This window comes from Typopeltis vanoorti, chromosome 16 (assembly GCF_054136105.1).
Source record: "Typopeltis vanoorti isolate ZY-2024b chromosome 16, IOZ_Tvanoo_1.0, whole genome shotgun sequence".
NCBI lineage: Eukaryota > Metazoa > Arthropoda > Arachnida > Uropygi > Thelyphonidae > Typopeltis > Typopeltis vanoorti.
In genome coordinates this window covers 54,163,225-54,190,591 of record NC_143564.1, presented here as the reverse complement: position 1 = coordinate 54,190,591, position 27,367 = coordinate 54,163,225, and the positions used below count along the sequence as shown (strand labels likewise).

The window sequence follows — 27,367 nt, the reverse complement described above, 5'->3', positions numbered from 1 at the left end:
AACCTCACCACATGCCTCTCTGGCTGAATCAGATTTTCTTCAAGGCTTCCCATTGAATCTCTAAGGTTTGGTTGCTGTTCTCACATTCGTTCATTTTTTCTTCAATAATTTTTGTGTATCTTAGTCTACAGTTCACATCTGAAAGCTGCTCAACTTTTATTCACTTTAAAACTTTCTTACATGTCATTCTTTTCAATATGAAATTCAATTTTATCCAGCTGAAGACTAAATAGTGATCACTTCCAATTTCAAATCCTCTGTTCACTCTGGTGTCCTGCACCAGGAAGAAAACATCACTATCAACAATAACATAGTCAATGAGACTTTTCTTATTCCTTGCCTCTTCTCTCCATGTGAATTTGTGCACATTTTTATGTTGGAACATGGTGTTAGTAATAACCAGTCCATGTCCTGAGCAGAAATCCTACAGGTAATTGCCATTATTATTATCTTTGCTCTTTTCTCCAAATTTTCCCAAAATATTTTTGTATGTCTGGCAATCATTTCCTACTCTGCTATTTAGATTCGCAACATGGACCGACTTTTCCTTTTTCATTGTGTCAGTTGCTTTTTCTAAAGCCTCAAAAATTCCTCCACTTAAACCTTAGTAGAACCTTCTATGGGACCATAAGCACAAATAAGTGTCATTGTCTAGTTCCCATTCTCCTATTTGCCCACATTACTCTACTTGAGACTGACTGCCATTCAAGAAGATTAGCCTCGTATTTTGTGTTGAATGCTATGGCTACTCCTTCTTTTCCTTGATTGTCATTGCCTGAATATAACATTTTGTATTTATTGCTCAGGAAGATCTCACCAGTTTTTGTCTTTTTTGTTTCAGTCACCACTATTATGTTGAAAATTTATTTTTCACTTGGTTAAAGTATATAATAAAATTAGTTTAATCCCTTATCCAAGTGTGAGCAAATAAAGTTTGCGCCTGAAAGTATCTTCAGGACTGGGGTAAGGTGGTACAACACCAGGGCAACTCGTTGCAAAGGTGGAGCAAGATACCAACACTCCTATCTCAGTATCTTCTATAATGCAAAACACATCTCCTTGCGGATATGTCTAATGTTATGCATTAAGGGGAGAGCCACTACCCAGACTAGTTTCGACCTTTATTGAGGTCTCTTCAGTGGGAGCCAGGCCCTAGTGGAAATACCAGGCAGAAGCATTAGCAGGTCATCTCTACCTATAGGAGTTGCCTAATGGTGTGCCACCCTTTTTTAATAAATTACTCTGGATTTAGAGAAGATGTTGAAAGTTTATTTTTCACTTGGTTAGAGTATAATAAAATTAGTTTAATCCTTTATCCAAGTGTGAGATATCCAAGTGCTCACACTTGGATAAAGGATTATCCAAGTGTGAGCAAACAAAGTTTGCACCTGAAAGTATCTTCAGGACTGGGGTAAGGTGGTACAACACCAGGGCAACTCATTGCAAAGGTGGAGCAAGCTACCAAGTAAAAAATAAACTTTAAATATCTTCTCTAAATCCAGAGTAATTTATTAAAAAAGGGTGGCAAACCATTAGCAACTCCTATAGGTAGAGATGACCTGCTAATGCTTCTGCCTGGTATCTCCACTTGGGCCTGGCTCCCACTGAAGAGACCTCAATAAAGGTTGAAACAAGTCTGGGTAGTGGCCCTCCCCTTAATGCATAACATTAGACATATCCGCAAGAAGATGTGTTTTGCATTATTGGAGATACTGAGATAGGACTGTTGGAAGCTTGCTCCACCTTTGCAACGAGTTTCCCTGGTGTTGTACCACCTTACCCCAGTCCTGAAGATACTTTCAGGCACAAACTTTGTTTTCTCACACTTGGATAAAGGATTAAACTAGTTTTATTATACTATTTTGTTGATCTGGTACTTATCTAATTCCTCAGCTAGCTTCATTTCTTTGCCATTCAGACTTCTTTTGTTGATAGTATGGATCTTTAATTCTGGTGATATTGAGTTGGGGTGTGTTTTCAGATTTGTTCCAGTAGCTGACTTTTCGCTGTTCACCCTGGTTCCCTGGCAAAAACAACGGGGGGCCTTGTTTAACTGGGCGATTCCCCAGCCGGCATGAAATTTTGTCATGTTGTACCATTTTTTTTTATTTTATTTTTATTTTGGTTTAACCAATAAGAATACAATTTGGTTGGCTATATTCCAAATTGCTAGCCCATCCTCGTTCGTTCAGTATCCAAGTAGATACCCAACAGGGTTCACCACGAGAAGGTGAGGATTGGACATTAGGTCAGAAGCCCTGGTTGGTTCTCCACATTACTTTAAAGGCTATGTGGAGGTCTCCTCTCAGTTATACAGTTTTGACCCTGGGTTTTATGCTAAGGCCATAAATGTTGAAGTCCATGTTTTTTTTTTCTTTGTTTTGCATAAGATTTTACTTTATTGTGATTTCTTATTTTTTGTGGTGAATTTTTTCTAATCTGTTATTTTTGATAGTATCTTTCATAGTTGGTGATATCAGAAACTTACAAAACAGTGACATGCAGTGTTGGTTGAAAATCTTATGAATGTGTTTGCATTTGCCATAAAGGATCTGCTTTGTCTACTGTTCATCCATAACTTTGTCAGTGTTCCCTGACACACACACACACTCACTCATTTCCCCTCCCCCCAATGATATGGCAGAATAATTGTCAGTAGTGTTATTTACTAGGTAGTTGGAAAGCCTGACACATTACCATCAAGTTTGGTCTCAGACTATCTAGTAACCAGTCTCTAAAATCTTTCTTTTAGGGTTACACGGTGATCAGCATTCATATTTATAAATTTAGAGACACAAAAACACCTGTTGAAATTCCGTTGTTTCAACACGTGTTTTTGTGTCCCTAAATTTATAAATATGAACGCCTCTAAAATCATTTGAGTGCTGTGCGCTCAAACATAAATATTGGCTTCCTTGTAAGTGATGGTTTGTCTATGAAGCATGTTATCGGCACTCTGAAGAGGGAGGGAGGTGGAGGTATAGCCCTGTGTATAGAGACCATCTTCATCACATGTATATTGCAATGGCTTGGATTGGAGTATCTGTTTATTGCACACCACCAACTTATTTGTGGTCACTACTACACTAGCATTACATACAATGATAATGCTATATAATTATTTACATTTTTGCTAGTTTTTTATCAACAGGTTATCGGTTAATGTGCTATTTGTCAAATCTTCAGTATTCTGAAATAACATTTATTGTTATCATTATTATGGGCTACTCCATGAAGTCCTTAGACTCATCGAGGGAGTCCTTAAACATCATTCCAAGCACTATCCACCATTTGTGTAGTATTTATCATATGTTGCTTTGAACTCATTGACAGCCAGAGTCACAGACTCTGGCAACCTATTCCACTCATTCGCCAGGTAAAATTAGAGTTCTAACTCTCTTGCTAACTACACTCTTGTTTAGTTTCCAATTATAGCCCTAGTTCTCTCACCACCAGACCTGTTCTGAAAAATTTCTTCTGTATTAATCTTATAAAAACCTTTCAATAATTTGTATGTCTCAATCGTATCCCCTTTTCTGCCAGTCAACCAGTTTTTGTAACCCATAAATCTTCAACCTGTTCTTGTAAAGTTCATTCCATAGACCTGCTACGTCTTGGTCACTCGCTTCTGGATCCTCTCTACCTCTTCCTCATTGCGAAGAAACCCAGGTGTCCAGATCTGCATGCAGTAGTTAAAATGTGGTCTTATCAAAGCTCGATAAAGAGAGAATAATAACCTGCTTGTCTCTGCTCATCCAAGTATTCTTCAGTAACCAAGTAATCCAATGAACTGCTTTAGCCACTTTTGCTATGTGCCCTCTAAATTTTAGCTTTCTTAATATTTCAGTCTTCTGAAACACTCTTAAATGGATCAGTTAACCTTAATCTTTGTGTTTCTTTGGATTTTTTTTTCCTTGCTATCCTGGCAGTGGGAAAATGGGAAATGTCTGTTTTTCTAACCTCTACCATTTTATTTCGGTGACCTTAGATACACCGTAGATTAGCTTTGCTTGCATGTTCATGAATACTGATGATTTCAAGTTTCTTCTCTTCATTTTTAATGATGATTCTATCATCGATGCCATCTGTTTGGTCTCCTAATTTTCACTAAAAATTTCCTAAATAGCTGAAGTGTTTTACTTGTTCTATAGTTCTCCACCAAAAAGTAATTGTTTTCAGTTCCTACCTATTTTCATGGTTTAATTTTTATTGCTGATTTTCATACCTAATTTGTTACAATGATTATTCAGCTTTTTAGCTAAAGTTAAAAATTTGTGCTGGATTTTAAAGAGTATGACATCATCTGCATAAAGTAGAACTGAGTTTATTTTCTTAAGTTTTGATAACAGGTTTGATGCCACTTTATAATTATAGTACATGTAGATAATGTGAAGATAGCATCACCTGCTTAAACTTAATTTTATTTCAAGCCATCTCTCTGTATCTTTCACCTCTGCTGTGGGCTTATAACTTAAGTAAAGCTGTGTGTTTTTCTTATAATAATCTGTTTATACCATATAACTGTAGCGTTTCTTAGATAAGAGGACTTGTATTTTATGCTTATAATTTTATTAATTCCACTGTAATTATGAGACGTTATAAATTGAATGTACCTGTAAATTATACTAAAAAATAAGATATTACATTATTTAAGTTAAGGGATATTTCCCATATTGTTTCTTAGCCGAATAAGAAACTCAAAGAGTTTCATGCCATATATAGAATTGTTCTGTATAAATTGAACTGTATAAAGTTTGGCAATTCCAAGCGTAAGCAAATACTTGGATAGTGCAGCACCTGATCCTTTAAGGTAGTGCAAGCTGAGGCAACTCATAGTAAGGGTGGAGCAAGCTCCGATCACTATTCTTGATATTTACCCCATAATGTGAATTTAGTTCCTAGGAGCTGTATTATTGTTCACCATTATGAGAGAAGATCACTACCCAGACCGGTTTCGACCTTTTTTGACGTCTCATCAGTGAGTAGGTAGACCTAGTTTAAACCAAGTTTGTAGCAAACAGAACTTACATCCCTTTATGAGAATTGCCAAGAGGTGTCCTAATAAATTACTAATTATATGAAGAGCCAAAGCACCTCTTGGCAATTCTCATAAAAGGGATGCAAGTTCTGTTCGCTACAAACTTGGTTTTAACTAGGTCTACCTACTCACTGATGAGACTTCAAAAAAGGTTGAAACCGGTCTGGGTAGTGACCTTCTATCATAATGTTGAACAATAATACAGCTCCTAGGAGCTAAGTTCACATTATGGGTAAATATCAAGAACAGTGATCGGATCAGGTACTGCACTATCCAGGTATTTGCTTACGCTTGGAATCGCCGAACTTTATATAGTTTCTATATTCAGCATGAAACTCTGAGTTTCTTATTCGGCTAAGAAACAATATGGGATATAATATCCCTTAACTTAAATAAGTTCATGTCGCCGAATTAAAGCCTTTAGCTCTTCATATAATTAGTAAGATATTACATTTTTTTTCCATGATGAGTGTTTTATTGCATCATCAAAGCAAACACATGCAAGAAATAAATATTACATGAATCAAGAATAGAAAGGCAAACAAACTTTGCAAATTGCATTCTTTCTACTGTGCAGAGACCAGCAACATGATTCTATTGAGAAGTTACAGAACAATTTAAATACAGCCAGTGGAGCTCAAGGCTAACTAGAGTGATGCTGCTCTGATTTCAATTTTATTCTTAATTCTGCCAGAATGAAACTATCAAATTATCAGTTGCTCACACAATTAATTTATGTGCTATAAAATTCCTTTGTTTGACCCAGCTGCTAAATGTAACTTGGCTAAAGTTACATTTAGTTTAATTATTTTATTTGAATCCCATCCATGACAGGTTGTAAGCCTATTATACAGGAATACTTTCAGTGGTGTCTAAGAGAAAGTTATATGATCCGAAATCCTGCTCTAGAGATCACATATAGAACTTTTTCAAGCTACTTGAGGTCTCCAGTTAACTAATATTTCTGTAATGACCTTTAATAGCATTTTATAACTATTCTTAGTCTTTTTCCTAGAATAAATTTAACAAAAAAGTAAGTAATAGAATCCTTCCATTCCTTGTTATGCTTGAAAAGCGAGAAGATGATGGCTCTGCTTTTCTGTTCGTAGGAAACCAATGTTTACTGGTAAATACATTCTTCAGGATTTTATGCACCATAGAACATGTGTTCTACTTGTCTGCAGATTCTTTTAGGCAACAACTGTATTGTTTTAAGGATAACATGACTTGATGGTTACTTTCTATCAATATTTCATAGTCACATGGTGAGCCGCATTCATTTTTGAAAATTATGGAAACTACTACTGTGCCATAGTAAAATTTCAGTTTAATATAAATTCAAATAATCACCTAACCATTCAACCTTCATATCAAGGTCATTATCTGGAGTATACACCTATATATATATATATATATATATATATATATATATATTTTTTTTTTTTTCAAAATTCATTTTTACTCGGTTGGAATATTATAAAAAAGGTTTAATGACTATTACTGAGAGAAAAGATGACAAGATATATTTAAACTAGATACTACTAGTTTACTAGTTTCGTTACATGAACATCCTCAGGTATCACAATTAAAGAAGTATATAAAAAAATTACAGAGACTTAAAATTGTACTAACAGAAAAAGTATAAAAAACAGTAGTGTGTTTGAAAAAAATGCAAGTATGAGTTCTAAACAAACGAATACTACGCGCTGTCGCGAGTGCGCCAGTACTGAACAGAAGCAACGTGTGCGTCAGAGAGATTGTAACTCAGGCTGTTGTTGATATGAGAGGAATCTAGAGAAATTTCCCTAGATTCAACAATCTTTCTTTCGAGTTCATCGTTATCACACATGGATGTTAGCAGTTTGAGTTCAGTTTACAATGTGCTGGAGGCCTTCATCTGAGTTAGCTGAAAAGAGAACGTGGCTAGAGAGAGCACTAGCTCTAGTCCTGTTATAGGAGATATCTCTACGGTGTTCATCCAAACGTAGAAGGATGGATTTAGCAGTCTGTCCATAGTATGGTTTTCTGCAATCACATAAAATCTTGTATACTCCTGGAAACTGAGTAGGAAGATGTTTATGTTTGCTAAGTAATGAACGAAGTTTTGGAAGCGTAGTGAAGCACGTTTTGAAGTTGAATTTCTTGAGAATCTTTGCCAGTTTTGGTGAAAGAGAGCTGATGTAAGGCAAGGAGATGAAGGCTCTTGGGGAAGAGGGATCTTCAGAAGTAGTTGAGTGCCTGGGGGAAAGAAATTTGTCAATTTTCTTTGGAGAGAAACCATTGTTAATAAACGTTTTTTTAAGAAAACGGAGTTCATTTTCAATTTCTGTTTCTTCTGTAAGTAATGATTTGGCTCAGTGGGCTAAAGTGGAAATAATACCACATTTTTGTGGGGGATAATGATGGGAGGAAGCATGAAGGTATCTGTCAGTATGAGTAGGCTTTCTAAAAATTGAGATTTTAATGCTCTCAGCACATCTGGTAAGTTTGAGGTCTAAAAAGGGAAGGCAGTCATCTGATTCCAGTTCGAGGGTGAAAGAGATTTTTTCATGGCACTTGTTTAGGTGGTCCAAAAATAAATACAGGTTATTGACACCGTCTTCCCAGATGAGGAAAATATCATCAATATAGCGGTACCAGACTTTTGGTTTAAAGTGAAAGGAGTTAATAGCTTTTTCTTCAAATTCGTTGAGAAATATATCCGCAAGAATTGGAGAAAGTGGGCTGCCCATAGCCAGACCTGAGTTTTGTAAGTAGATCTTGTTACTCTGCAGATTTTGTTTCTAAAATCAAGGACATCAAACTTAAAAAAACAGATTTAATGGCCAGTTTTGATATTGTTTCTCTCTTTACAAATGTTCCTGCTCAAGAAGTCCTCGATCTTCTCAAGAACAAATTATCAAAAAAACTCTTTGCTCTTCTCTCCCATTGCATAAAGTCAGGATACTTCAAATATGATAACAAGATCTACTTACAAAACTCAGGTCTGGCTATGGGCAGCCCACTCTCTCCGATTCTTGCGGATATATTTCTCAACGAATCTAGGGAAATTTCTCTAGATTCCTCTCATATCAACAACAGCCTGAGTTACAATCTCTCTGACGCACACGTTGCTTCTGTTCAGTACTGGCGCACTCGCGACAGCGCGTAGTATTCGTTTGTTTAGAACTCATACTTGCATTTTTTTCAAACGCACTACTGTTTTTTATACTTGTTCTGTTAGTACAATTTTAAATCTGTAATTTTTTATATACTTCTTTAATTGTGATACCTGAGGATGTTCATGTAACGAAACTAGTAGTATCTTGTTTAAATATATCTTGTCATCTTTTCTCTCGGTAATAGTCATTAAACCTTTTTTATTATATATATATATATATATATATATATATATATATATATATATATATATATATATATATATATATATATATAAGAAATGAGTTATGATACAATCTACATAGCATGCTAAAGTCACACTAATTTGGTCAACCTGTAATATTTTGAATACTACGAGTCAGACACTTATTAAACTTTTACTGCACTATGCTTGCACTCGCAGAATTTATGGGGTTCCCAAATTTCGCAAGCATAACATTCCAGATAGTTGAAGGTATAGATAGCCCTAATTATCACCTTGTCAAGAAATTAGTATCAACACCCAATGAGTTGATAGGTCATTCTCCTTCCTATATTAATACACAACACTTCATAAACAAAATTAAAAACACAATGCTCAGCAAAGATGATATATTAGTCAGGTTGACTTTCTACCCTTTTCACAAATTTCCCAATCAGTGTCACAGTTCTTTTCTTACAGAACAAATTTCTGCCTGATATTAGGGCTCTCTGTGCCCACATACTACATCCCAGTTACGTTGTGTGGCAAAATAATTTTTATCTACAAAAAGAAGGTACAGCAATGGATTTGCCACTATCTCTCTTATTTGTTCTAGATTCCTTTAGTTTAAAACCTACTGTTTGGCTTATATATATTGAGAAGGCTTTCGTTATCTGGCCACACATTTACCAAACTTTAAACACCTTTCTCAGCCACCTGAACAAATAATACAAGTGTATACAATTTACTATTGAAATTAAAAATCACGATTACTGCAAGCCTACACTTACTGGTGAATATATACATGCTAACACTTCCGCCACCTTTCACAAAAACTTGGTCATTAACATCCTCAAAAACAGAGCTATAACAATTTGCTCTAATGAGCAAGCTCTTTAGCAAGAATTGCAAATTATTAGCAGTACCTTTTACCTTCACCTAAAAATGCAAATAATAGAGATTACAGTAAAACCACAGCCATTCCATATGTTAAAGGATTATCAGATAAAAATAAATAGAATTTTACACATTACAACCTTAACGCTACTTTTAAACCACTTATAAAATTAAAAAACACATTCAACTCCTTCAAGGATCCTCTCCTACTCTGGGGTATACTGAATCCATTGCACCTGTAGCTTACCTTATATTGATAAAAACTGGATGCACAATTTCAATCCATTAAAAAAAAATGCATGTTAAATTTAACACTTTTGGGAAAGCAGACCCCTCAGATCATGCCCTTAACACCCTACAACAAACTGATTGGAAAGGTACCTGTTCCTTACATCATACAAAAGGCCTGGTATGAATGCAAATCTAAGGAAGCCTGTGAAATTTTGATTAACTATCCTAATCTAAACAATAATGGTGGCATAAAAATCCCAAGAATTTGGATGGCACACATTCAGCCCATATAACTTTCAAGTTTTCTAGCAAACCCTTCATTGGTATTCTAAGCAATAATTTCAGCCCTTATTGGCCATCATCAATATTGTTTTTGTTCCTATTTATATGAGAGAAATTATCTGAGAGCACATTGCTATCTAGCTTAATATACCTCTTAGTGATTTGTAACCAAACAGATAACATGACTCTAGCTTTGATGTAGTAAGTGTTTTTTTCCCCCATCAGAGGTCAGTAGTGTTAATGGTTGACCCTAATTAGTGTCACTTTAGCACACTACATAGATTGTTAGATTGTAATGTGGCTTATTTCTTTATATATACTCCAGATCATGAACTAGATGTGAAGACTGAAATGTTGGTGATTATTTTGTTTTATATTAAACTGAAGTTTCACTATAACACAGTAGTTGTTTACATAATTTTTAAAAATGAGTAACTTTCTTTCTACTGGATGTAAACTTTCTCTGTTAGTACAGCCTGAAGTTTACTAGATTTCTTATTTCTGCAGTCTGTAATAAATTTAGTTTAATCCTTTATCCAAGTGTAAGCAAACAAAGTTTGTGCCTGAAAATATCTTCAGGACTGAGGTAAGGTGGTACATCCCTTGGCAACTCGGAGCAAAGGTGGAGCAAGATCTCATCACTCCTTATCTCAGTATCTCCCATAATGCAAAGCACATCTCCTTGCGGACATGTATACTGCTATGCATTAAGGGAAGGGCCACTACCCGGACAGGTTTCGACCTTTATTGAGGTCTCGTCAATGGGAGGCAGATCCAGAGTGGTGATACTAAGGCAGAAGGTAATTTCTACTTATACGAGTTGCCAACTGGTGTACCTCCTTATTATTAAATTACTCTGGATTTAGAGAAAGATGTTGGACGTTTATTTTGCACTGACGAGACCACAAAGGTCGAAACCGGTCTGGGTAGTGCCCCTTCCCTTAATGCATAGCAGTATACATGTCTACAAGATGTGCTTTGCATTATGGGAGATACTGAGACAAGGAGTGATGAGAGCTTGGTCCACCTTTGCTCCGAGTTGCCAAGGGATGTACCACCTTACCTCAGTCCTGAAGATATTTTCAGGCACAAGCTTTGTTTGCTTACACTTGAATAAATGATTAAACTAAATTTATTATAGTCTAACCAAGTGCAAAATAAACTTCCAACTTCTACAGTCTCTCGTGTTTGGCTAGACTGTCCATACTGTAAACATCCATCAGACTATATGGTTAGGTTTATTTTCTTCAACCTAAGAAATCTTTTCTCACAAAGGTGGTTTGTATGGAATCATGACTGCAAATTGCATGTGCCATATGCCACTCTTCCTTATCCACATGAGATTGGCTAAATCACATTTAGCTGAAAAGCCTTTATAAAAGTTTTTTTCATCCTAGACATGATTCAGATGCAGATATTTCTAACCAAAGGGCATAATCATGACTAACTAAGCTACATGGCTCCTTCAGGTCTTGCAGAAAATAATTTCTACTAGCTGCCTCATCCTTTATTTATATAACCAACCTTATGAATTTCGTAAGGTTGGTTATATAGATAAAGTATTCAGAGATGACCCTCTGCCATCAACCACAATGAAATTGGTAACTGTGAACCTTTTTTTTTTTTTTTTTGAGAACTTGCAAGTTTGATATATTTTTTTTTATATGCAATTTCCAGCAGATTATTCATTCTTTAAAAGTAAACTCTCCATATTTCATGTGTTCTTTTAAAATTCCTTTTAACTTCATTTCAATACTCAGAAAGCCAAAGACCAACATAAATACAGTCAGAGTAACACCTTTCAGTGACTGTAGAAACACACACACACATACACATTTTAAAGAATGAATAATCTGGAAATTGTTGTTTTATCTTGAACAGTGGTTACCTTATGTGCCATGTCTGATTATAACTGGTTAGAAAGTATTTTTGAAAGATTTAAATGTTGCAAAACATTTAATGTTAAAAAAAAAAATGTTGTATTTTAGGCTGAAGAAGAGAAATTACAAACTCTTGTTCTCCAACGAGAACAGCAAGCATTGAAGGAGTCCTTCCAAAATTTAGACCAGAAGAAACAATACTTTCAACATGAAATTCAAACAAAGGAATTTCAGATAAATTGCTTACAAACTCAGTTATCTCAAGCCCATAAAGAGAAAGAAAATGAAATCAATAAGGTGAGCATAAAATAATAAAATATTTAGAAGTTATACTAATATTCAAGATATAGCCCAATGCAGTGGACAGAATACAATACAATTAACACTGAAAAAAATCTCTTTGTATATTTTTCCTCACAACCAAGGTATATACATTATACCCATCCATATTTTGTTAGTTTGGTATCCAGTGGCAGCGATATGTAAGATCTTTCTTTACTGTGAGCTATTGATTTAATGTAATTGAAAATTACAGTTTGCAATTTAAAAAAGAAACTGTGAAAAGCTTTCAATGCTATGAAGTAAGTGTCTGTTTACTGTGATTAATTTGGACTTAAAAAAAAACATGCCACTACAAGAGAATTTTACACTTATAGGGGACATGTTTGTCATTCCTACCCACTTCCAATAAAATTATCTAAATGTTGCTTTATGGTGTTGATATAATGATGTAGTGTGTACAGTAGATGTTCTAAAAAAGAAAATTTCACAAAAGCATTTTTTATTTAAATATTTTCTTTTTCAAGAAAATTTATTAAACAATACAACTAAGTTACTCTTTGATTTAAAAAAAAATTTATTTTTTTATAAACCTGTGCAAACACAATTATCTACTGCATTTTAATTAAAAAAAATAAATAAAAGAAAAAAGTTTTATTTGGCAATCTGTTCTAAAATCAATGTAATGTACCTCAACACTTTCCTTCAGATTTTCACTTCTTTGGATTCTTTTTTTTTTTTTCCATCAAAATCAGGACAGTTTGGAACCACAAATTTTTCCATGTTGCTTCTGACAGCAATTTTTGGCTTACATTCTCCCAAGTTTACACATCATTATATGTAATATTTCTGATGTTATAACTTTTGCAGAATTCTTTTAATGTTGGCTTGCTGTATTCATCATTTCCCATACAACATTATTCAAAAATAAATTTATGGTATTTCAATTTAAAGTTTGTGATGACATGCTGATTCATTGTTGAATTAATGAGGTGATGTTTAGGGAGAGAAAAAAAAAATTAACTTTTATGAATACTTGCTGAGTGATTGGTAGCAGGACTGTTTGCTAAATGATCAGAAAGTGTCTCAGTTTGTTACTGATATTCTATTCTGTGTGCTGTTTAGTGGTTGCCCTGTGGAACTTTTGCTGTTGCATCCTTGCATGTGGGGAGGCCTGTATCTCTAGTGTATTTGGCATATCCTTGAAGGGGAGGAATTTTTTGAAGCTTTAGAGAAAGCAACTGACACAATGAAAAAGGAAAAGAGGATTTAGATCCCCCTTGTTGGGGGATCTAAATAGCAGAGTAGGAAATGATTGTCAGACATACAAAAATATTTTGCGAAAATTTGGAGAAAAGATCAAAGCTAATAATAATGGCAAATACCTATTGGATTTCTGCTCAGAACATAGACCGGTTATTACTAACACCATGTTCCAACATAAAAATGTGCACAAATTCACATGGAGAGAAGAGGCAAGGAATAAGAAAAGTCTCATTGACTATGTTATTGTCAATAATGATGTTTTCTCCTTGGTGCAGGACACCAGAGTGTACAGAGGATTTGAAATTGGAAGTGATCACTATTTAGTCTTGAACAGGATAAAATTGAATTTCATATTGAAAAGAATGATATGTAAGAAAGTTTTAAAGCGAATAAAAGTTGAGCAGCTTTCAGATGTGAACTGTAGACTAAAATACACAAAGATTAATGAAGAAAAAATGAAAGTGTTTGAGAACAGAACCAAACCTTGGAGATTCAGTGTCAAGCCTTGAAGAAAACATTGATTGATTCAGCCAGAGAGGTATGTGATGAGGTTGTGTGCAAGGATAGAAAAATCAGAACTCTGTGATGGACACAGGAAGTTAAAGAGGCAGTGAAGGAAAAGAAGAAAGCATATCAAAAGTTCCTGACAAATAAGTCAGTTTGTGCTCTTAGAACAGTGGTTCTTAATGGAACAGTTTTGATTATAAGAAACATTTGGGGAACACCAAAAGCATTAGGATCATAAAACTAACAATACAAATATGCATGGACTTTCCTTTTATAAAAATGGTACTTATTTTAAAGTGAGACTTGAGCTTGTCGGCTTTTGCAGATTTCAGCAATATCAGGTATAATATGTGTTATATAGCTACTGCCCCCCATCTCTTTGTCTATATAGGTGTAAGAATTATTCTACAAAAAGAACACCAATATTACATCTGTGTGTAGATCAGTGGTTCTTAATCTTTTTGAAGTCACAGAACACTTGATTATAAGAAAAATTTGGGAAACACCAAAAGCATTAGGGTCATAAAACTAACAATACAAATATGCATGGACTTGCCATTTTATAAAAATGGAACTTATTTTAATGCGGTACGTGAGCTTGTCGGCTTTTGTAGATTTCAGCAATATCAAATCTAATTCGTGATATAGCTACCATCATCTCTTTGTCTATATTAGTAAGTCTTTCATGCTCTTTAGTTTTTATATTGGTTAATATTGAAAAACTGAGCTCACACAAATATGATGTTGAAAACTGTAACAAAATTTTCAGTGCCCTTGTGGAGAGAGCTGGATATACAAAAATCCAAGATTCCTCAAAAGTTATTTCAGAGAATTTCATTTATAGAGCACGATCCATTGACAAGGTAACTAATTATTCTTCTTCTTGTAACGAAAATTCAAAACTAGATGTATTAATTGTACCAAATGTATTTCGTATTCAGTCATAATTGTGCATATTCAAGGGTGGAAAGTAACTTGAAATCTTTTCTTCCAATATTGTTAAATGTTCTGTTATCATCGTCAAATTCCTGCCATGCACCCTCAAGGGGTGTACAGGATATGATAGTACTACATGAAAAAATTTACATCATTATTAATTTCCTATCTACAATTTTCCTCCAAATCAGTCTGTTACTTGTCAAGACTCCAACATTATCAGATCTTGTATTTCTATCGTTAAGGCACTTTGTACCGAATCAATCCACCTATATCTTGGTCTTCCTCTGGGTCGTTTTGCTGCCAACCTGGCAGAGAACACTTGTTTTGCTAATCTTTCCTCGCCCATTCTGTTTAAGTGACCATACCACCTGAGATTAGCTCTGCTAAGGCATTCCTGGATGCTGACAATGTCAAGTTCTTTCCTAATATCCTCATTTTTAATATGATATTGCCATTGATGCCATCTGTTCATGCCTATAATCTTTCTCAGGACTCTCATATCTGTGGTCTCTAATCTTTGGTCAAGTGTTTTACTTCTGACCCAGCTCTCAGATCCATAAGTTAAAACTGGTTTGAACACTGTCTTGTATACAGCTGATTTAGTGTTCCGACTAATTTCTCTCTTATGGAATAAGAGAGAAATTAGTCGGAAATAAGCCAACCGCTGGTCTAGAAGTGTTAACTGTAACTTATAAATTACTGATTAAATTAAAAATCTTACTAGGGGGCCCCTGAATGTTTATTAAAACTCATTTCCTTGTTAATAGCGATGTTAGATAATGTGGTCCTTTTTTTTAGTGTTACACGGTGATCAGCATTCATTTTTGAAATTATGGATTCTACAACCGTGTTAGAATAACTCTTTTTATTTTCCCAAAGTTTCGATCTTAATATCAAGATCATCATCTGGAGCATACAATAAATATACAATACAAGCTGCAATACAAGAGAAACGATGATTTGATCACATGCTTCTCACTACCATGACTGCTAGTGAAAAAAAAACATTACATCAAGCTAATTTAATTTTTGATTACATGAATAAACACATCATTCTTGCTTACAGATGGTTTTCTTTTCAGTAACAGTGATGTCCTATTTCTATTATTACAATTGTTATTTTTGATTTAAAAAAAAAAAAAAAAAATTACATGTCTCCTATTTTTCAGTATTAAAGTTGTCATTGTAGATTTAGGATCCTGGATTTTCTACTCCTGTTTATAGTCGTTCTTAGAGAGGAAGGATTCGTTAGACGAATATATGCTTTCCATATGTATGGGATTTTTAGACCATCGTTATTGTTTAGATTGGGGGGGGAGGGGGTGATAACGATCTTGTTAATAATTGGTGGATTTTTATATAGATAGAGTATTCATAGATATTATATCTTAATATTGATCCTACCATAGAGAATGATCTCTGTTTCTAACAATTATTTTTTTAATTCCGAGTGTACCTATATGTTATTATATGCACAAGGGTTCACTCCAATTGGTGCAATGATCTTAACTCTTTCTTTCAGAATCCAAATAATCATTGACTCAAGACCAAAATACAAAATAAACACATTTAATAAAACAAAAACAATATATATATATATACACACACTTCAAACAACTTTACACAACTAACTACAAATTAATTGGATCCAAGGCCTTTTAAAAATAAACTTACACTTAAGACTAGACTAAACACTTTGTTTGCACAATCACAAAATGTTCATAGCCGGTTTCTTTCTCTGTCAAGGCCCTTTTCAATAGTTATGACTCTATTCTTCATTTTTACAGGATCCTTTCTCATCACTTATGTAACACACATTAATTCTATCTCTTTTCTTCAGTAGAAATAATAGTCAGATCCAGCGTCCTTAATACAGATGAAACTTCCTAATCAGAGTTTTCTGGAACATTCCTTTAGAACGTAAATAGCAAATTCTTATTTTATTCACTAAATGCTTATTGACAGTCTTACTCTTCCAATTAAAAAAACTTACAGTTCTAAGATTCCCTTTTCGGAATCTACTATAAATCTTTCAATCAGTGTTTCCTCCAATATTCCTTTTAAAATGCTTTATAGCAATATTTCCTTTTTATTTATCCACATACTTATTCCACATTAAAATTTAATATTTCCACGATTCCTTTTTTGGAATATACTATTAATTTTCCTCCGACTGTCACATAAAAAAATTCAAGTTCCTCCGAACCTAAATATGTGCTGGCCTGCATTCTAAAATCCTTCCAAATGCTATCTTGTTTACAGGTGTTACTCCAATACCGAACGCTCTCTTGTCAGCTGTCAATCACTCATCAAACTTCTCGGCGAGCATGCGCACTCCACGAAAGTGGCAAGCGAGAAAGTTATGTATAAATGGCTGACACGCTGTCTCCGTTAGTGACAAGAGAGAATGTCTTCATAAAAACACAAAACTTAATATTTTAAATTACAATCAAATTCTTTTAAGTAATACAAATATCAAATCTAGTAAGTACATCAAATTTTTAACTTCTTTACATATCGCTTTTGACATAACAATTTCCATAATGGGCACATCGCAATGCCAACAATGCGTGTTATGAAACTAAAACTAATAAACATTTTTACATAAACAATACGTAAAAATATTCAGAATTTTAATTATGGTTATTTTTACAATCTCACAAGCTTCCCTAAATTTGCGTTCATACCATGTTTTGTGATGTAGACAACTAGTGCTTTTCCAGTCAATTCTATGTAAGATGTTCAGAGCATGATCAGAAAGGCCAGCTTCACCATAATTATTATATTTGATGTGTCGTTTATGTTCTTTTTGTCTGATCGGAATTGTGCATCCTGTTTCCCCTATGTATGGCAGGTGCAGTAAATACGATACCCTCCAGAGTGGGCCAGAGGAGGGAGAGGGTCTTTGGATGAGTTGAGTAAGCTTTTTAATTTTTCAGGAGGTTTAAAGGTGGCTTTGAGGTTGTATTTTTGTACTCTGTTTATTTTGTCTGATGTCCATTTAATGTAGGGAATGGTTATAGTTTTACTGTAATCTGGTTAGTCTTTGTTTTTTATTGAGGTCTTGTAGAGAATTTTGTTAATAGTGTTTTGGCTGTATTCATTTTTTTGAAAAGTATTACTGATCACTTTAAATTCGTTTTTCAGTGCCTGTTCACTGGAGCAGATTGTCAGAGCCCTGTTTTTTTGGGTTATTGATGACACCTAGTTTTTGTGTTGGGTGGTGGTAGGAGTTTATGTATATATTGGCCAGTATGTGTCGGTTTCCGGTAAACAGTGAAGGAAAGACGTGTGACAAGTGTATCTAGAAACGGCAGTGTGTTATGTTTTTCAATCTCAATTGTGAACTGTGTACGTTTGTGTTGCTTGTTTAGGTGGCTAAGGAAAGTGTCTAGTGTCTGGCATATCTGAGCCAAACTTTGGGTTTTAAAGGGGAGGAACCTAGAGCAAGTTGTTCAAAATGTTCCATATAAAAGTTAGCAATCGGGGGGGGAATAATGACAAGCCCATGGCCGTGCCTTCTTTTTGTAGGTAGAAAGCGTTTTGCCATACAAAATAACCAGAATGTAATACATGCGCAAAGAGCGCTGTGATATCTGGAGGAAATTTCTTCTGTAAAAGAAGAATTGTGTCATTGATTGGGACATCGTAAAGAGGGCAGAGACGTCAAAACTGACTAATAGATCATCTTTTTCTAATGTAATGTCTTTGATGTTTATGAAATGTTGTGTGTTTTTGATATAGGAGGGGGAATGACTTACCAACTCCTTGAGTGGTGCCACTAATTTTTTGGCTAAGTGATAAGTCGGGCCATCAATACCTTCGACTATAGGTCTTAATGGTGTGTTTTCTTTGTGAATTTTTGGTAGCCAGTAAATTCTTGGGGAACGAGCATAGTGTGGAAATAGTTTTTTGACCGTATCTTCGTGCCATGTGGTAATTGACTTAAGTAGATTCTCTGTTTTCTTTTTGATTCTATTAGTTGGGTTATAGTTAACTAATTTGTATATGTTATTGTCCGAGACCAGCAGATTCATTTTTTCCACATAAGTGGTTTGGTTTAAGATAACGGTGGCACTTCCTTTATCTGCTCTGGTTATTAAGATGTTCAGATTTGACTTTAGTGATTTTATCGCTGTTATTTCGTGTTGAGTTAGGTTGCTTGTTATTGTTTTGTTATGATTTAAAATGCTGGAGGTTTCTAAACGTATTTTTTCTGCTATGTTATTTAGGACGAATCTTAGGCCTCTTTCACTATTAAATAAATTCAAGTTTGTTTATCGATTTGGGTGCTATGGCATAATTTAAACCTTTGTTAAGTATCAAGATTTCATCTTTGTTTAAAGCATGGTCAGGAGGTTAACCATATTATTGTTACCTGTCAGTGATTGGTGGCTCCTGTTGTTTCTTGCTTCTGGTTGGTTGTTATTGTTCATTGTGGAGAAATTTGGAAAATTTCTTCCTTCGTTTGGAGGATTAGATATTGTGGCTTCATACCACAGTGCCCAACTAATTACATTACATTACATTACAAGACCATCCCTAAACATGCTATACACACACACACACACACACATATATATATATATTAAAAAAAACAAAAAAAAAACTTTGTGGCTTTAATATTTATTCATCAATCACATGAAACAGTCTTATGTATAACAGCCACAGATATCGGTGCACACTACAAATTCTGTGAAAAAAGCTATGAAGTCTGCCCTGCAAAAAATAAAAAATAAATAATTAGTAATATGTTGATTAATCATATGATGCATTTCAACTTTCATGCCCTTCTTGGTAATTATTTTGGTTTCTACACAATTTAAGCTCTGAAAAATTTTCCAGGTTCAATAAATACAATAGTGCTTTAACACTTTTGTAAGTAGTTACAAAGTAGGTACATGTAAATTACCATGTACAAAGAAATGTGAGGAGGAGGAGTGTTTTGCCCAGCTGTTAATTTCAGATTTGAAAATTTGTAATTCAGTTTAGATTATTAAAAAAAATCCTTTGTCTTTTTAGCATGCATGCTATGCTGTGGTTTGTTTTTAGAATGTATGCATTTTAATTACTGCGCTATAAAATATTCTTTGCTGATGAAAATGCTAACTCTTTTTCCTCTGTTAATGAAATAATTGGCTGTATTTCTTCGTTACACATTCTTACATTGAATTATAACAAAGTACTCTATGGTGATTATGTAAAGCTTTAATAATAATAAGTCAGTCATCTGAATTTTAGTGTGAAGATTTTTTTATGTTGCTGTTTTAACATTGTTTGGAAGAACTGTTATACAGTATTGCAGGTAGGTTCGTCAAAAGTAACATAGCAAGAAAGTTTTGTAAAATATATTGGTGAGAAATATTCAGTGTAATCTTACAGTTCTAAAAATTAAAAAGGGTTTATTTTGATCAAAATATAGCTCCTCCATAGTGCAATTGGAAGGATGGTGGGACACTGTGTCGTTTAGTTGGAAAAGATCTGAGCTTGATTCTTGTTGTGATGAGAGGAATCTTTATATGGGCTTTAGCTAATGCACCTTTAACTGAAAATCTCATATGGAGGAAGCATGGTTTTTTTCTCCTGGAAACTGTTGGAATCTCATCATACCAAAGTCCACGACTTTATGCTTACTAACATTGAATTGATAGCCATTATAATTTGCCCCAATTGAACAACAATGGACCAAAGACTGATCTCTGGGGTAACCACTAGTTACCTTAAATATGGCAGATTAACCCCCCCCCCAACCTACCCTCACCCCATATACTACTTCCTGATATCTCTCAGCTCACTTATCCTAGTCAATAGTTGCTATTCCAATCCTGCATGCTCTAATTTACACAACTGCCTTTCATGTTGTATCCTATCAAAGTCCAGCATTATCAATAGTGTATCTGTTCCCTTTATCCAACTCAGTTATAATATTCATATAAAATGTGAGCAGACTCAGATTGAACCTCCCTTTAGTTAACTCATGCTGTTCCTTGCAAAGTATAGCTTGCTGGTCAAACCCATTTCTGTATGTGAGTTCTTACTAATTTCTCTAAAATCTTCACAACTGCTGCAGAGATGCTACTGATAGATCACTAATTAAACACATTAGTTTTGCACCACTCTTGTATAACAAGAATTATCATACTTTTTTTTTTTTTTCTTGTGGGATTTTTCCTGAGTTGAGACTCAAATTATACAACCAGGTCAAGGGCACCAAGCCAGTTCGACTGAACATTCTTTTACCATATTTGTTATCATCCCATCTGTCCTTATTGCTGATTTCTTATCTAGGTTATGGAATAGCTCTTAAATCTCCTCATAAGCCTCTGTCACTTCATCTAATGTAATAGTAGTAGCAGTAGCACTGTGTATCACGTTACGTACATCTAGTTGATATATCTTAGCAAAGTGATGAATCATTATTTGAACAGTCACATGTGCTTGTGACACAGGTACCATCTGTAAGTTATTTTTACACATTCATTCCTTCTTTTACTCTCAGCATAACTAAAAAATTCTTTTGGATTGCCTTAGTCTGCACAGCCAGTGTCTTTTCTGATTTAACTTTCCTAACTACCCTTAATTTGGACTGCAATTTATAATATTTTGTAACTCCTGTCATATTTTGTAACTCCTTATTCTCCTGAGGGTTCCTTCCACATCATCTTTTATTACAATGGATCTCTTGCTTAATAAGGTTGCATATCCACTTCATTCCTGTCCTGTTTTGTTCTTTTAACTCTAGGGATACATTCAGATACTGCATCATTTAAGCATCTTTTCCAAGCTTCCCATGTACTGCTGATATATCCATCCCATTCAGTAACTAATACCATAGGATGAACACAGTATTCTCCTGATTGTTATATAATTTCTGTAGCTTTGTAGTTCGGCATGTAACCTGTGCTAATGAGCATCCATATACTTAGCTGCTTCCCAGGTCAGTGCAGCATGATCGCTATCACTAACTGGCAGTAAAACAGTTACATCCTCAATTGCTTCTTTCATATACTGCTTGAGAAAGTTGCTTCATGACAGTTCAATAAATTCTCCTTCATTCTTATCAAGTTTTCTCTGCTACCCAATCAATGTACAGATAATTGAAATCATATCTATAATGATTACTCATTTAGTATCCATCCAGGTAATTTGGTGATGCATTCATAGTTCCCACAACTAAACCACCAGGTCTGTAGCAACAAACCCACTGTATACTCATCCTGTTAGCCTCCACTTCATACCAGATAGCCTCAAACTCACTTCTGCATTGGACTCTATTGCTATTATTGTTTACATATGTATCTACCCCAAATGGACTTGAATCATTTGATATCATTAGCAGTACTCTCTCCTCTTCCTTAGGTCCAACCCTAATAATTTTTCCCAGCTCCTGATGCCAAATTCAGACAAATACTGAAGTAAATCCATCTGATCAGGCCCATATTTCAGTCATATTTTCAGATGTCTTCTCTATTAAGAATATCTTAAGAATCCAAGAGATTTGTCAAAAATCCAAACAGAGGAAAGAAGGAATATTCATCAGGAGTTAAAGAGAAAATGTTTGAATTCCAAACGAATGTAAATGCGGTTCTTTTCTTCAGGTAGCAGAATTTCATTGTTCTCAGTTCAGAAACTGTTCTAAATTTCTTGAATTTATCACTGAATTTTCTTCCTTCTTGAAGTAATTATTGGCTCACTGTGCTATTTTTGTATAAATAGGAGGAAACATTTGTTTCAAATTTTGTATTTTCTTGACAAACTTATCCTTAGGCAGTAATGAAAAAAACTGTAAAGTAGCAGAATATTTTCTATAATATCTGCAATTATTTACTTTGCAAAATTTAAATATAACCAGTTCCACCCTACTTTGATTTTTAAATGTTTCTTATAAAGAACACTAACAAAAATGATTATTATTGTTATTATGTGACGCCTCCAGGGAGTCCAAGGACTCATCGAGGGAGGTGTCAGAGAACAGAGCTGCTCTACAGCTTTGTCTCTGCCACTCAATCCACTCCACCAACTAAATCTAACTGCAGCTACACCAATGCCATCTCTGCCCACCACCACTAGTATTTCCACAGACAATCACAAACATCCATGCCCACAGTGGAATTTGAACCTGCCTTTTGACTGGAGAATGGAAAATACGCTAACCACTCAGCCAACCAGGCAGGCAAAGCAAAGATTATCATAGCTAATGTTCCCCTGATCTTAGTTTGCTGTTTCTTTCTTTCTTTTTTTTTTTTTCCCACGCTGAACAACGAAGACTCTCCGAACATGTTAGCAACCAATAAACAGCTGATACATAACTAGATAACTCTTTCATTATGCATGCTCAAAAACTTCAGTGTTTTCACTAGTTAGCAATAAAGAAGTCATATTAGAAAGAAACACAGTTGTGAAAATTAAAGTCCTTATCTCATATAATTACCTCATTATATCAAGAATTATTTCATATAATTGATTTTCTCTGAATAAGCTCAATTATGATATTGTTTGTTGCTTCAAAAATTATATAAAAAGAAAACTCGAAGGTAAATTCTTTACTTCAACATATTCAATGTTTTTTTGTGCATATGTAATATTTGCAAATCCCACCACAAAGTTTGTAAATGTTTTGTATGCTTTGATTAGATAATCCAGTTAGATAACATGAGAAACTATCTAACGATAATTTCTGATACCAGGAACTCCAGTAAACTTCCAGTGTGGTGGTTTCATATCGGGCGCTAAATTGTATCCTACCCAAAGATGTTCATAAAATCCATGCTACAGTGGAGTTTTGAACCTATTCCTGTTAGTTGGAGAGCAAGTATGTTGATCCATGTGACAACTAGGTTTCAATTGTCCATTTATGTTTGTACTGCTCGCAACAACAATCTTTGAAGCACAACCATTTTCTTGTATACAGCATCATCTACCAACAAATGTTGCTTGCCGTGATATTCTTGAACCAACTATTGCACATGATTTTGTTCTTCTAGTGTGGGCACAGAAGGAGAGATGCCATAACAAGCACTACCTGCTACTTCATCTTTCATTTGTATATTCTGAAATGTTGACAATGCTATAATATTGTAAATTAAAAAAAATTTAAAGATTTTTCAGTTTATCCTGGAACACTGTAATATTTTACTCAAACTTCATTTTATCAGGAAATGAGCTGTGTACATATTTGTTATATAATTTTTGCTAGTTCAAAATGTTCATCCACTTTTGGGGAGGAGTGGGAAAGAGTCCCACAATTTGGAAATCTTTGAGCTACATAACTTTCATTTAACTAACCAAATTGTTGAAATAGCTTTAATTGTTTTTTGCTATGAACTTAAATCCACCATTTCACCAAAACCGTCGATTTGGTGGAGATATGTCGATGACGTGTTCATCATCTGGAAGGATGCCATGGAAAACCTTCTCGTGTTTCTTAATAAAATCAACTCACTATAATAAGATCAAATTCACTATGGAACTGGAGAAGAACAAAGAACTACCTTTTCTTGACATACTGGTGAGGAGAGAAGATAGCGATACTGTCCATTTACAAGAAACCCACAGATACAGGTAGATATTTACATTATTTGTCTAACCATCATAGATCACAAAAACACAGCATCATTCATATGCTCCATAATAGAGCCTTAAGGTCTATTTCGAAAGAAGCAGATGTTCAGAGAGAACTGTCACTAATAGCTAACACTCTGTCTCTGAATGGATATCCTTCTAACATTTTAAACAAATTGCTATTTAAAGACAACCCCGTGTTACGGTGTCCCAATATGTGTCCACAGCTGTCATTCCATACATTAATTCAGTATCCACAAAATTGGTGAGAATGTTAAAAGCTCATAACATCAGAGTGGTTTTTAAACCAACTACCATGATCAGACAAATCTTAAGATCACCCAAAGATGAGGCACGTTTCTTCAAATTTCCTGGAGTATATGAAATTCCATGCAAAAGGTGTGGCCTTTCTTACATTGGACAGACCTCTAGAAGTTTTGAAATAAGACAAAAGGAACATGTGGGGAATGTCAATCGCAATAGAATCATGACATCTGGTTTAGCTCATCATTTCTCAACATCAAATCACGTTATAGATTGGAAAAACAGTTCTATGCCTTACATCGAGAATGACTACAGACACAGAACTTTCAAAGAAACAGCTGTGGTGCTATGTACAGGCAATAATTTAAATAGAAATCAAGGTGCTATTCTTAAAGACATATGGAAAAATCTCATCAATTCTCTCAGTTTAACAGAACTACAATATGCGAAAAACTACACAACACGTGATCATGTACCAGATTCTGACTGAAGCATTTGAACGCATGCACGCCATCAAACATGAATTATCAAATGTAACGGCCTAGCAGTTACTAAAGTGTATGTTTTTCATGTAACTTGATGCATTTGTTTTCACACCAGTATAGCCTTGAAAATGCTAGACAGTGGCTAGTGAAACATGTTGGCTCTTTGTATTTTTTATCATTAAATCGTATGGTCTTTTAACAATAAAAGTTCTTAATTTTGTTTTTTTGCTATGTTTATTTATTGGCTTCAGTTAATTTTCTACCCTTATAGATCTTTATTGTTCAGTCATGTAAAGTTACACTTGATCACAGCCTCACATGCTAACAACATGTGGGAAAAAACTAGGTTAAAGATATCTGCCTGGAACAATATCTTAAAGAAGTTTACAGGCACAACTTGGGATTGTAATGCTCAACCCTTAGCACAGCAAACCTGGCTCTGGTCTTCCCAGGTGTAGAATATCTTAAAGAAGTTTACAGGCACAACTTGGGATTGTAATGCTCAACCCTTAGCACAGCAAACCTGGCTCTGGTCTTCCCAGGTGTAGAATATTGCTTGCCAGTTTGGAGCCACAGTCATCACACGACTCATGAATACATGAGTCATGTGGTGACTGAGCCACAGTCACCACACAACTATTATGTTAAGCTGTGATAATATACAGCTTAACATAACAATGAGACCCATCTTTAGTATCTTAAGATCTACTTATCTTCCATGGTTGCTTGTCTTTTCCCACATCATCCCATACACTCCTGCCTCTGTTCTTCAGAAAAGAAGCTACTATCAAAGAAATGAAATCAGAAATAACATCAGCCTTCTGCTCCTCTGTCTCCAGATCTCTCATCTGGCTTATGGAAATACCAGATGATGATCACCAGGACTGACTGGTGAAGAAGACTCGGGAAGAAACTACAAATAAGAAGCTGATCACAGATCCAACTGTCAAACCTCCAGTATTCAATCTATCCTGGCACCTCTGGAGCCAGCAAAACATAGGACAGGACAAGGCTGCAGTACTCATTCTTATTACATCTGTGGGGAATTTCACACTTCCCCTTTTGGACGTGTGGTGCAAAAGGGCAACTGTGAAGCCTCTGTGTAGACCATGCATCATATCATTGATGCATGGTCTACACAGAGACTGCTTCATACATTCCTTCCCTGAAGTTCTCAAGAACTTACTCCCAAATAGTGCTATTGAATGGTTGACTGAACTGTTAATCTGCATATACTCAGTTTGCTCATTAATTTACTGTATTTTTATCTCTGTGCTACATAAATAAATAAATAGTTAATAGGATTCATTTGAATCTCAGTAACTATTTATAGCAAGTCATTTGAATGAGCATTCAGATATTAAGCACCATACAGAATATTATTATAATTGGTGTAATTTTTCTAGTTACTTATTATTTTACAGTATTCCTTTGTAAAATGTAAATTCATTATTTAATTAAGGGGATAATAAATCCCTCATTATTTCAAAGCTGAATAAGAAACTCGAAGATTGAAATCTAAGAGTTTCATACCGAAGAAGATTCGGCAAGTCAACGCCTGGTGGTACAACACTAGGACAACTCGGAGCAAAGGTGGAGCAAGCTTCGATCACTGTCCTTAATATTTTCTCATAATGTAAAACGCAGCTCCTAGGAAATGCATCACTGTTTTACATTATGAGGGATGGTCATTACCCAGACTGGTTTGACCTTTATTGAGGTCTCATCAGTGAGTAGGTAGACCTGGATAATACCAAGGTTTTAGTGAACAGAGCTTACATACTTTACTATACGAATTGCCAGAAAGGTGTACCCATATATTATTACTACAATGAAGAGCCAAAAGGCTTTTTTTTTTTTCGGTGACGTAAATTATTTAAGGGGATAATAAATCCCTCATTATTTCAAAGCCAAATAAGAAACTCTAAGATCGAAATCTAAGAGTTTCATGCCGAAGAACGTTCGGCAAGTCCAAGCATAAGTCAATGCCTGGCGGTTCAACACTAGGGCAACTTGGAGCAAAGGTGGAGCAAGCTTCGATCACTGTCCTTCATATTTTCTCATAATGTAAAACGCAGCTCCTAGGAGCTGCGTTTATTTATTTATTAATTAATTGTTTATTAATTGTTAGCCAATGTATTAAAATAAGGGACACTCCTAAACAAAAACAGGCTATAATAGCCGTTATCATATTAATAGTGTAAGAGGAGTAACATGGGAATTTTCCCAGAAACTATACTTAATAATATATGGGTACACCTTTCTGGCAATTCGTACAGTAAAGTATGTAAGCTCTGTTCACTAAAACCTTGGTATTATCCAGGTCTACCTACTCACTAATGAGACCTCAATAAAGGTTGAAACCAGTCTGGGTAGTGACCTTCCCTCGTAATGTAAA

At 34.8% G+C, this 27,367-nt stretch overlaps 1 protein-coding gene across 3 annotated transcripts in view; it reads left to right on the top strand.

Moving 5' to 3' along the window:
- Nucleotides 1–27,367, top strand: part of LOC150098027 (uncharacterized) — a 253,275-nt gene that overhangs the window by 61,688 nt on the left and 164,220 nt on the right. For all 3 annotated transcript variants that reach the window (XM_090406362.1, XM_090406363.1, XM_090406361.1), the window contains one exon: nt 11,777–11,965. In XM_090406362.1, the coding sequence (XP_090262488.1) occupies nt 11,777–11,965 (189 nt within the window). The remainder of the gene's footprint in view (nt 1–11,776; nt 11,966–27,367) is intronic.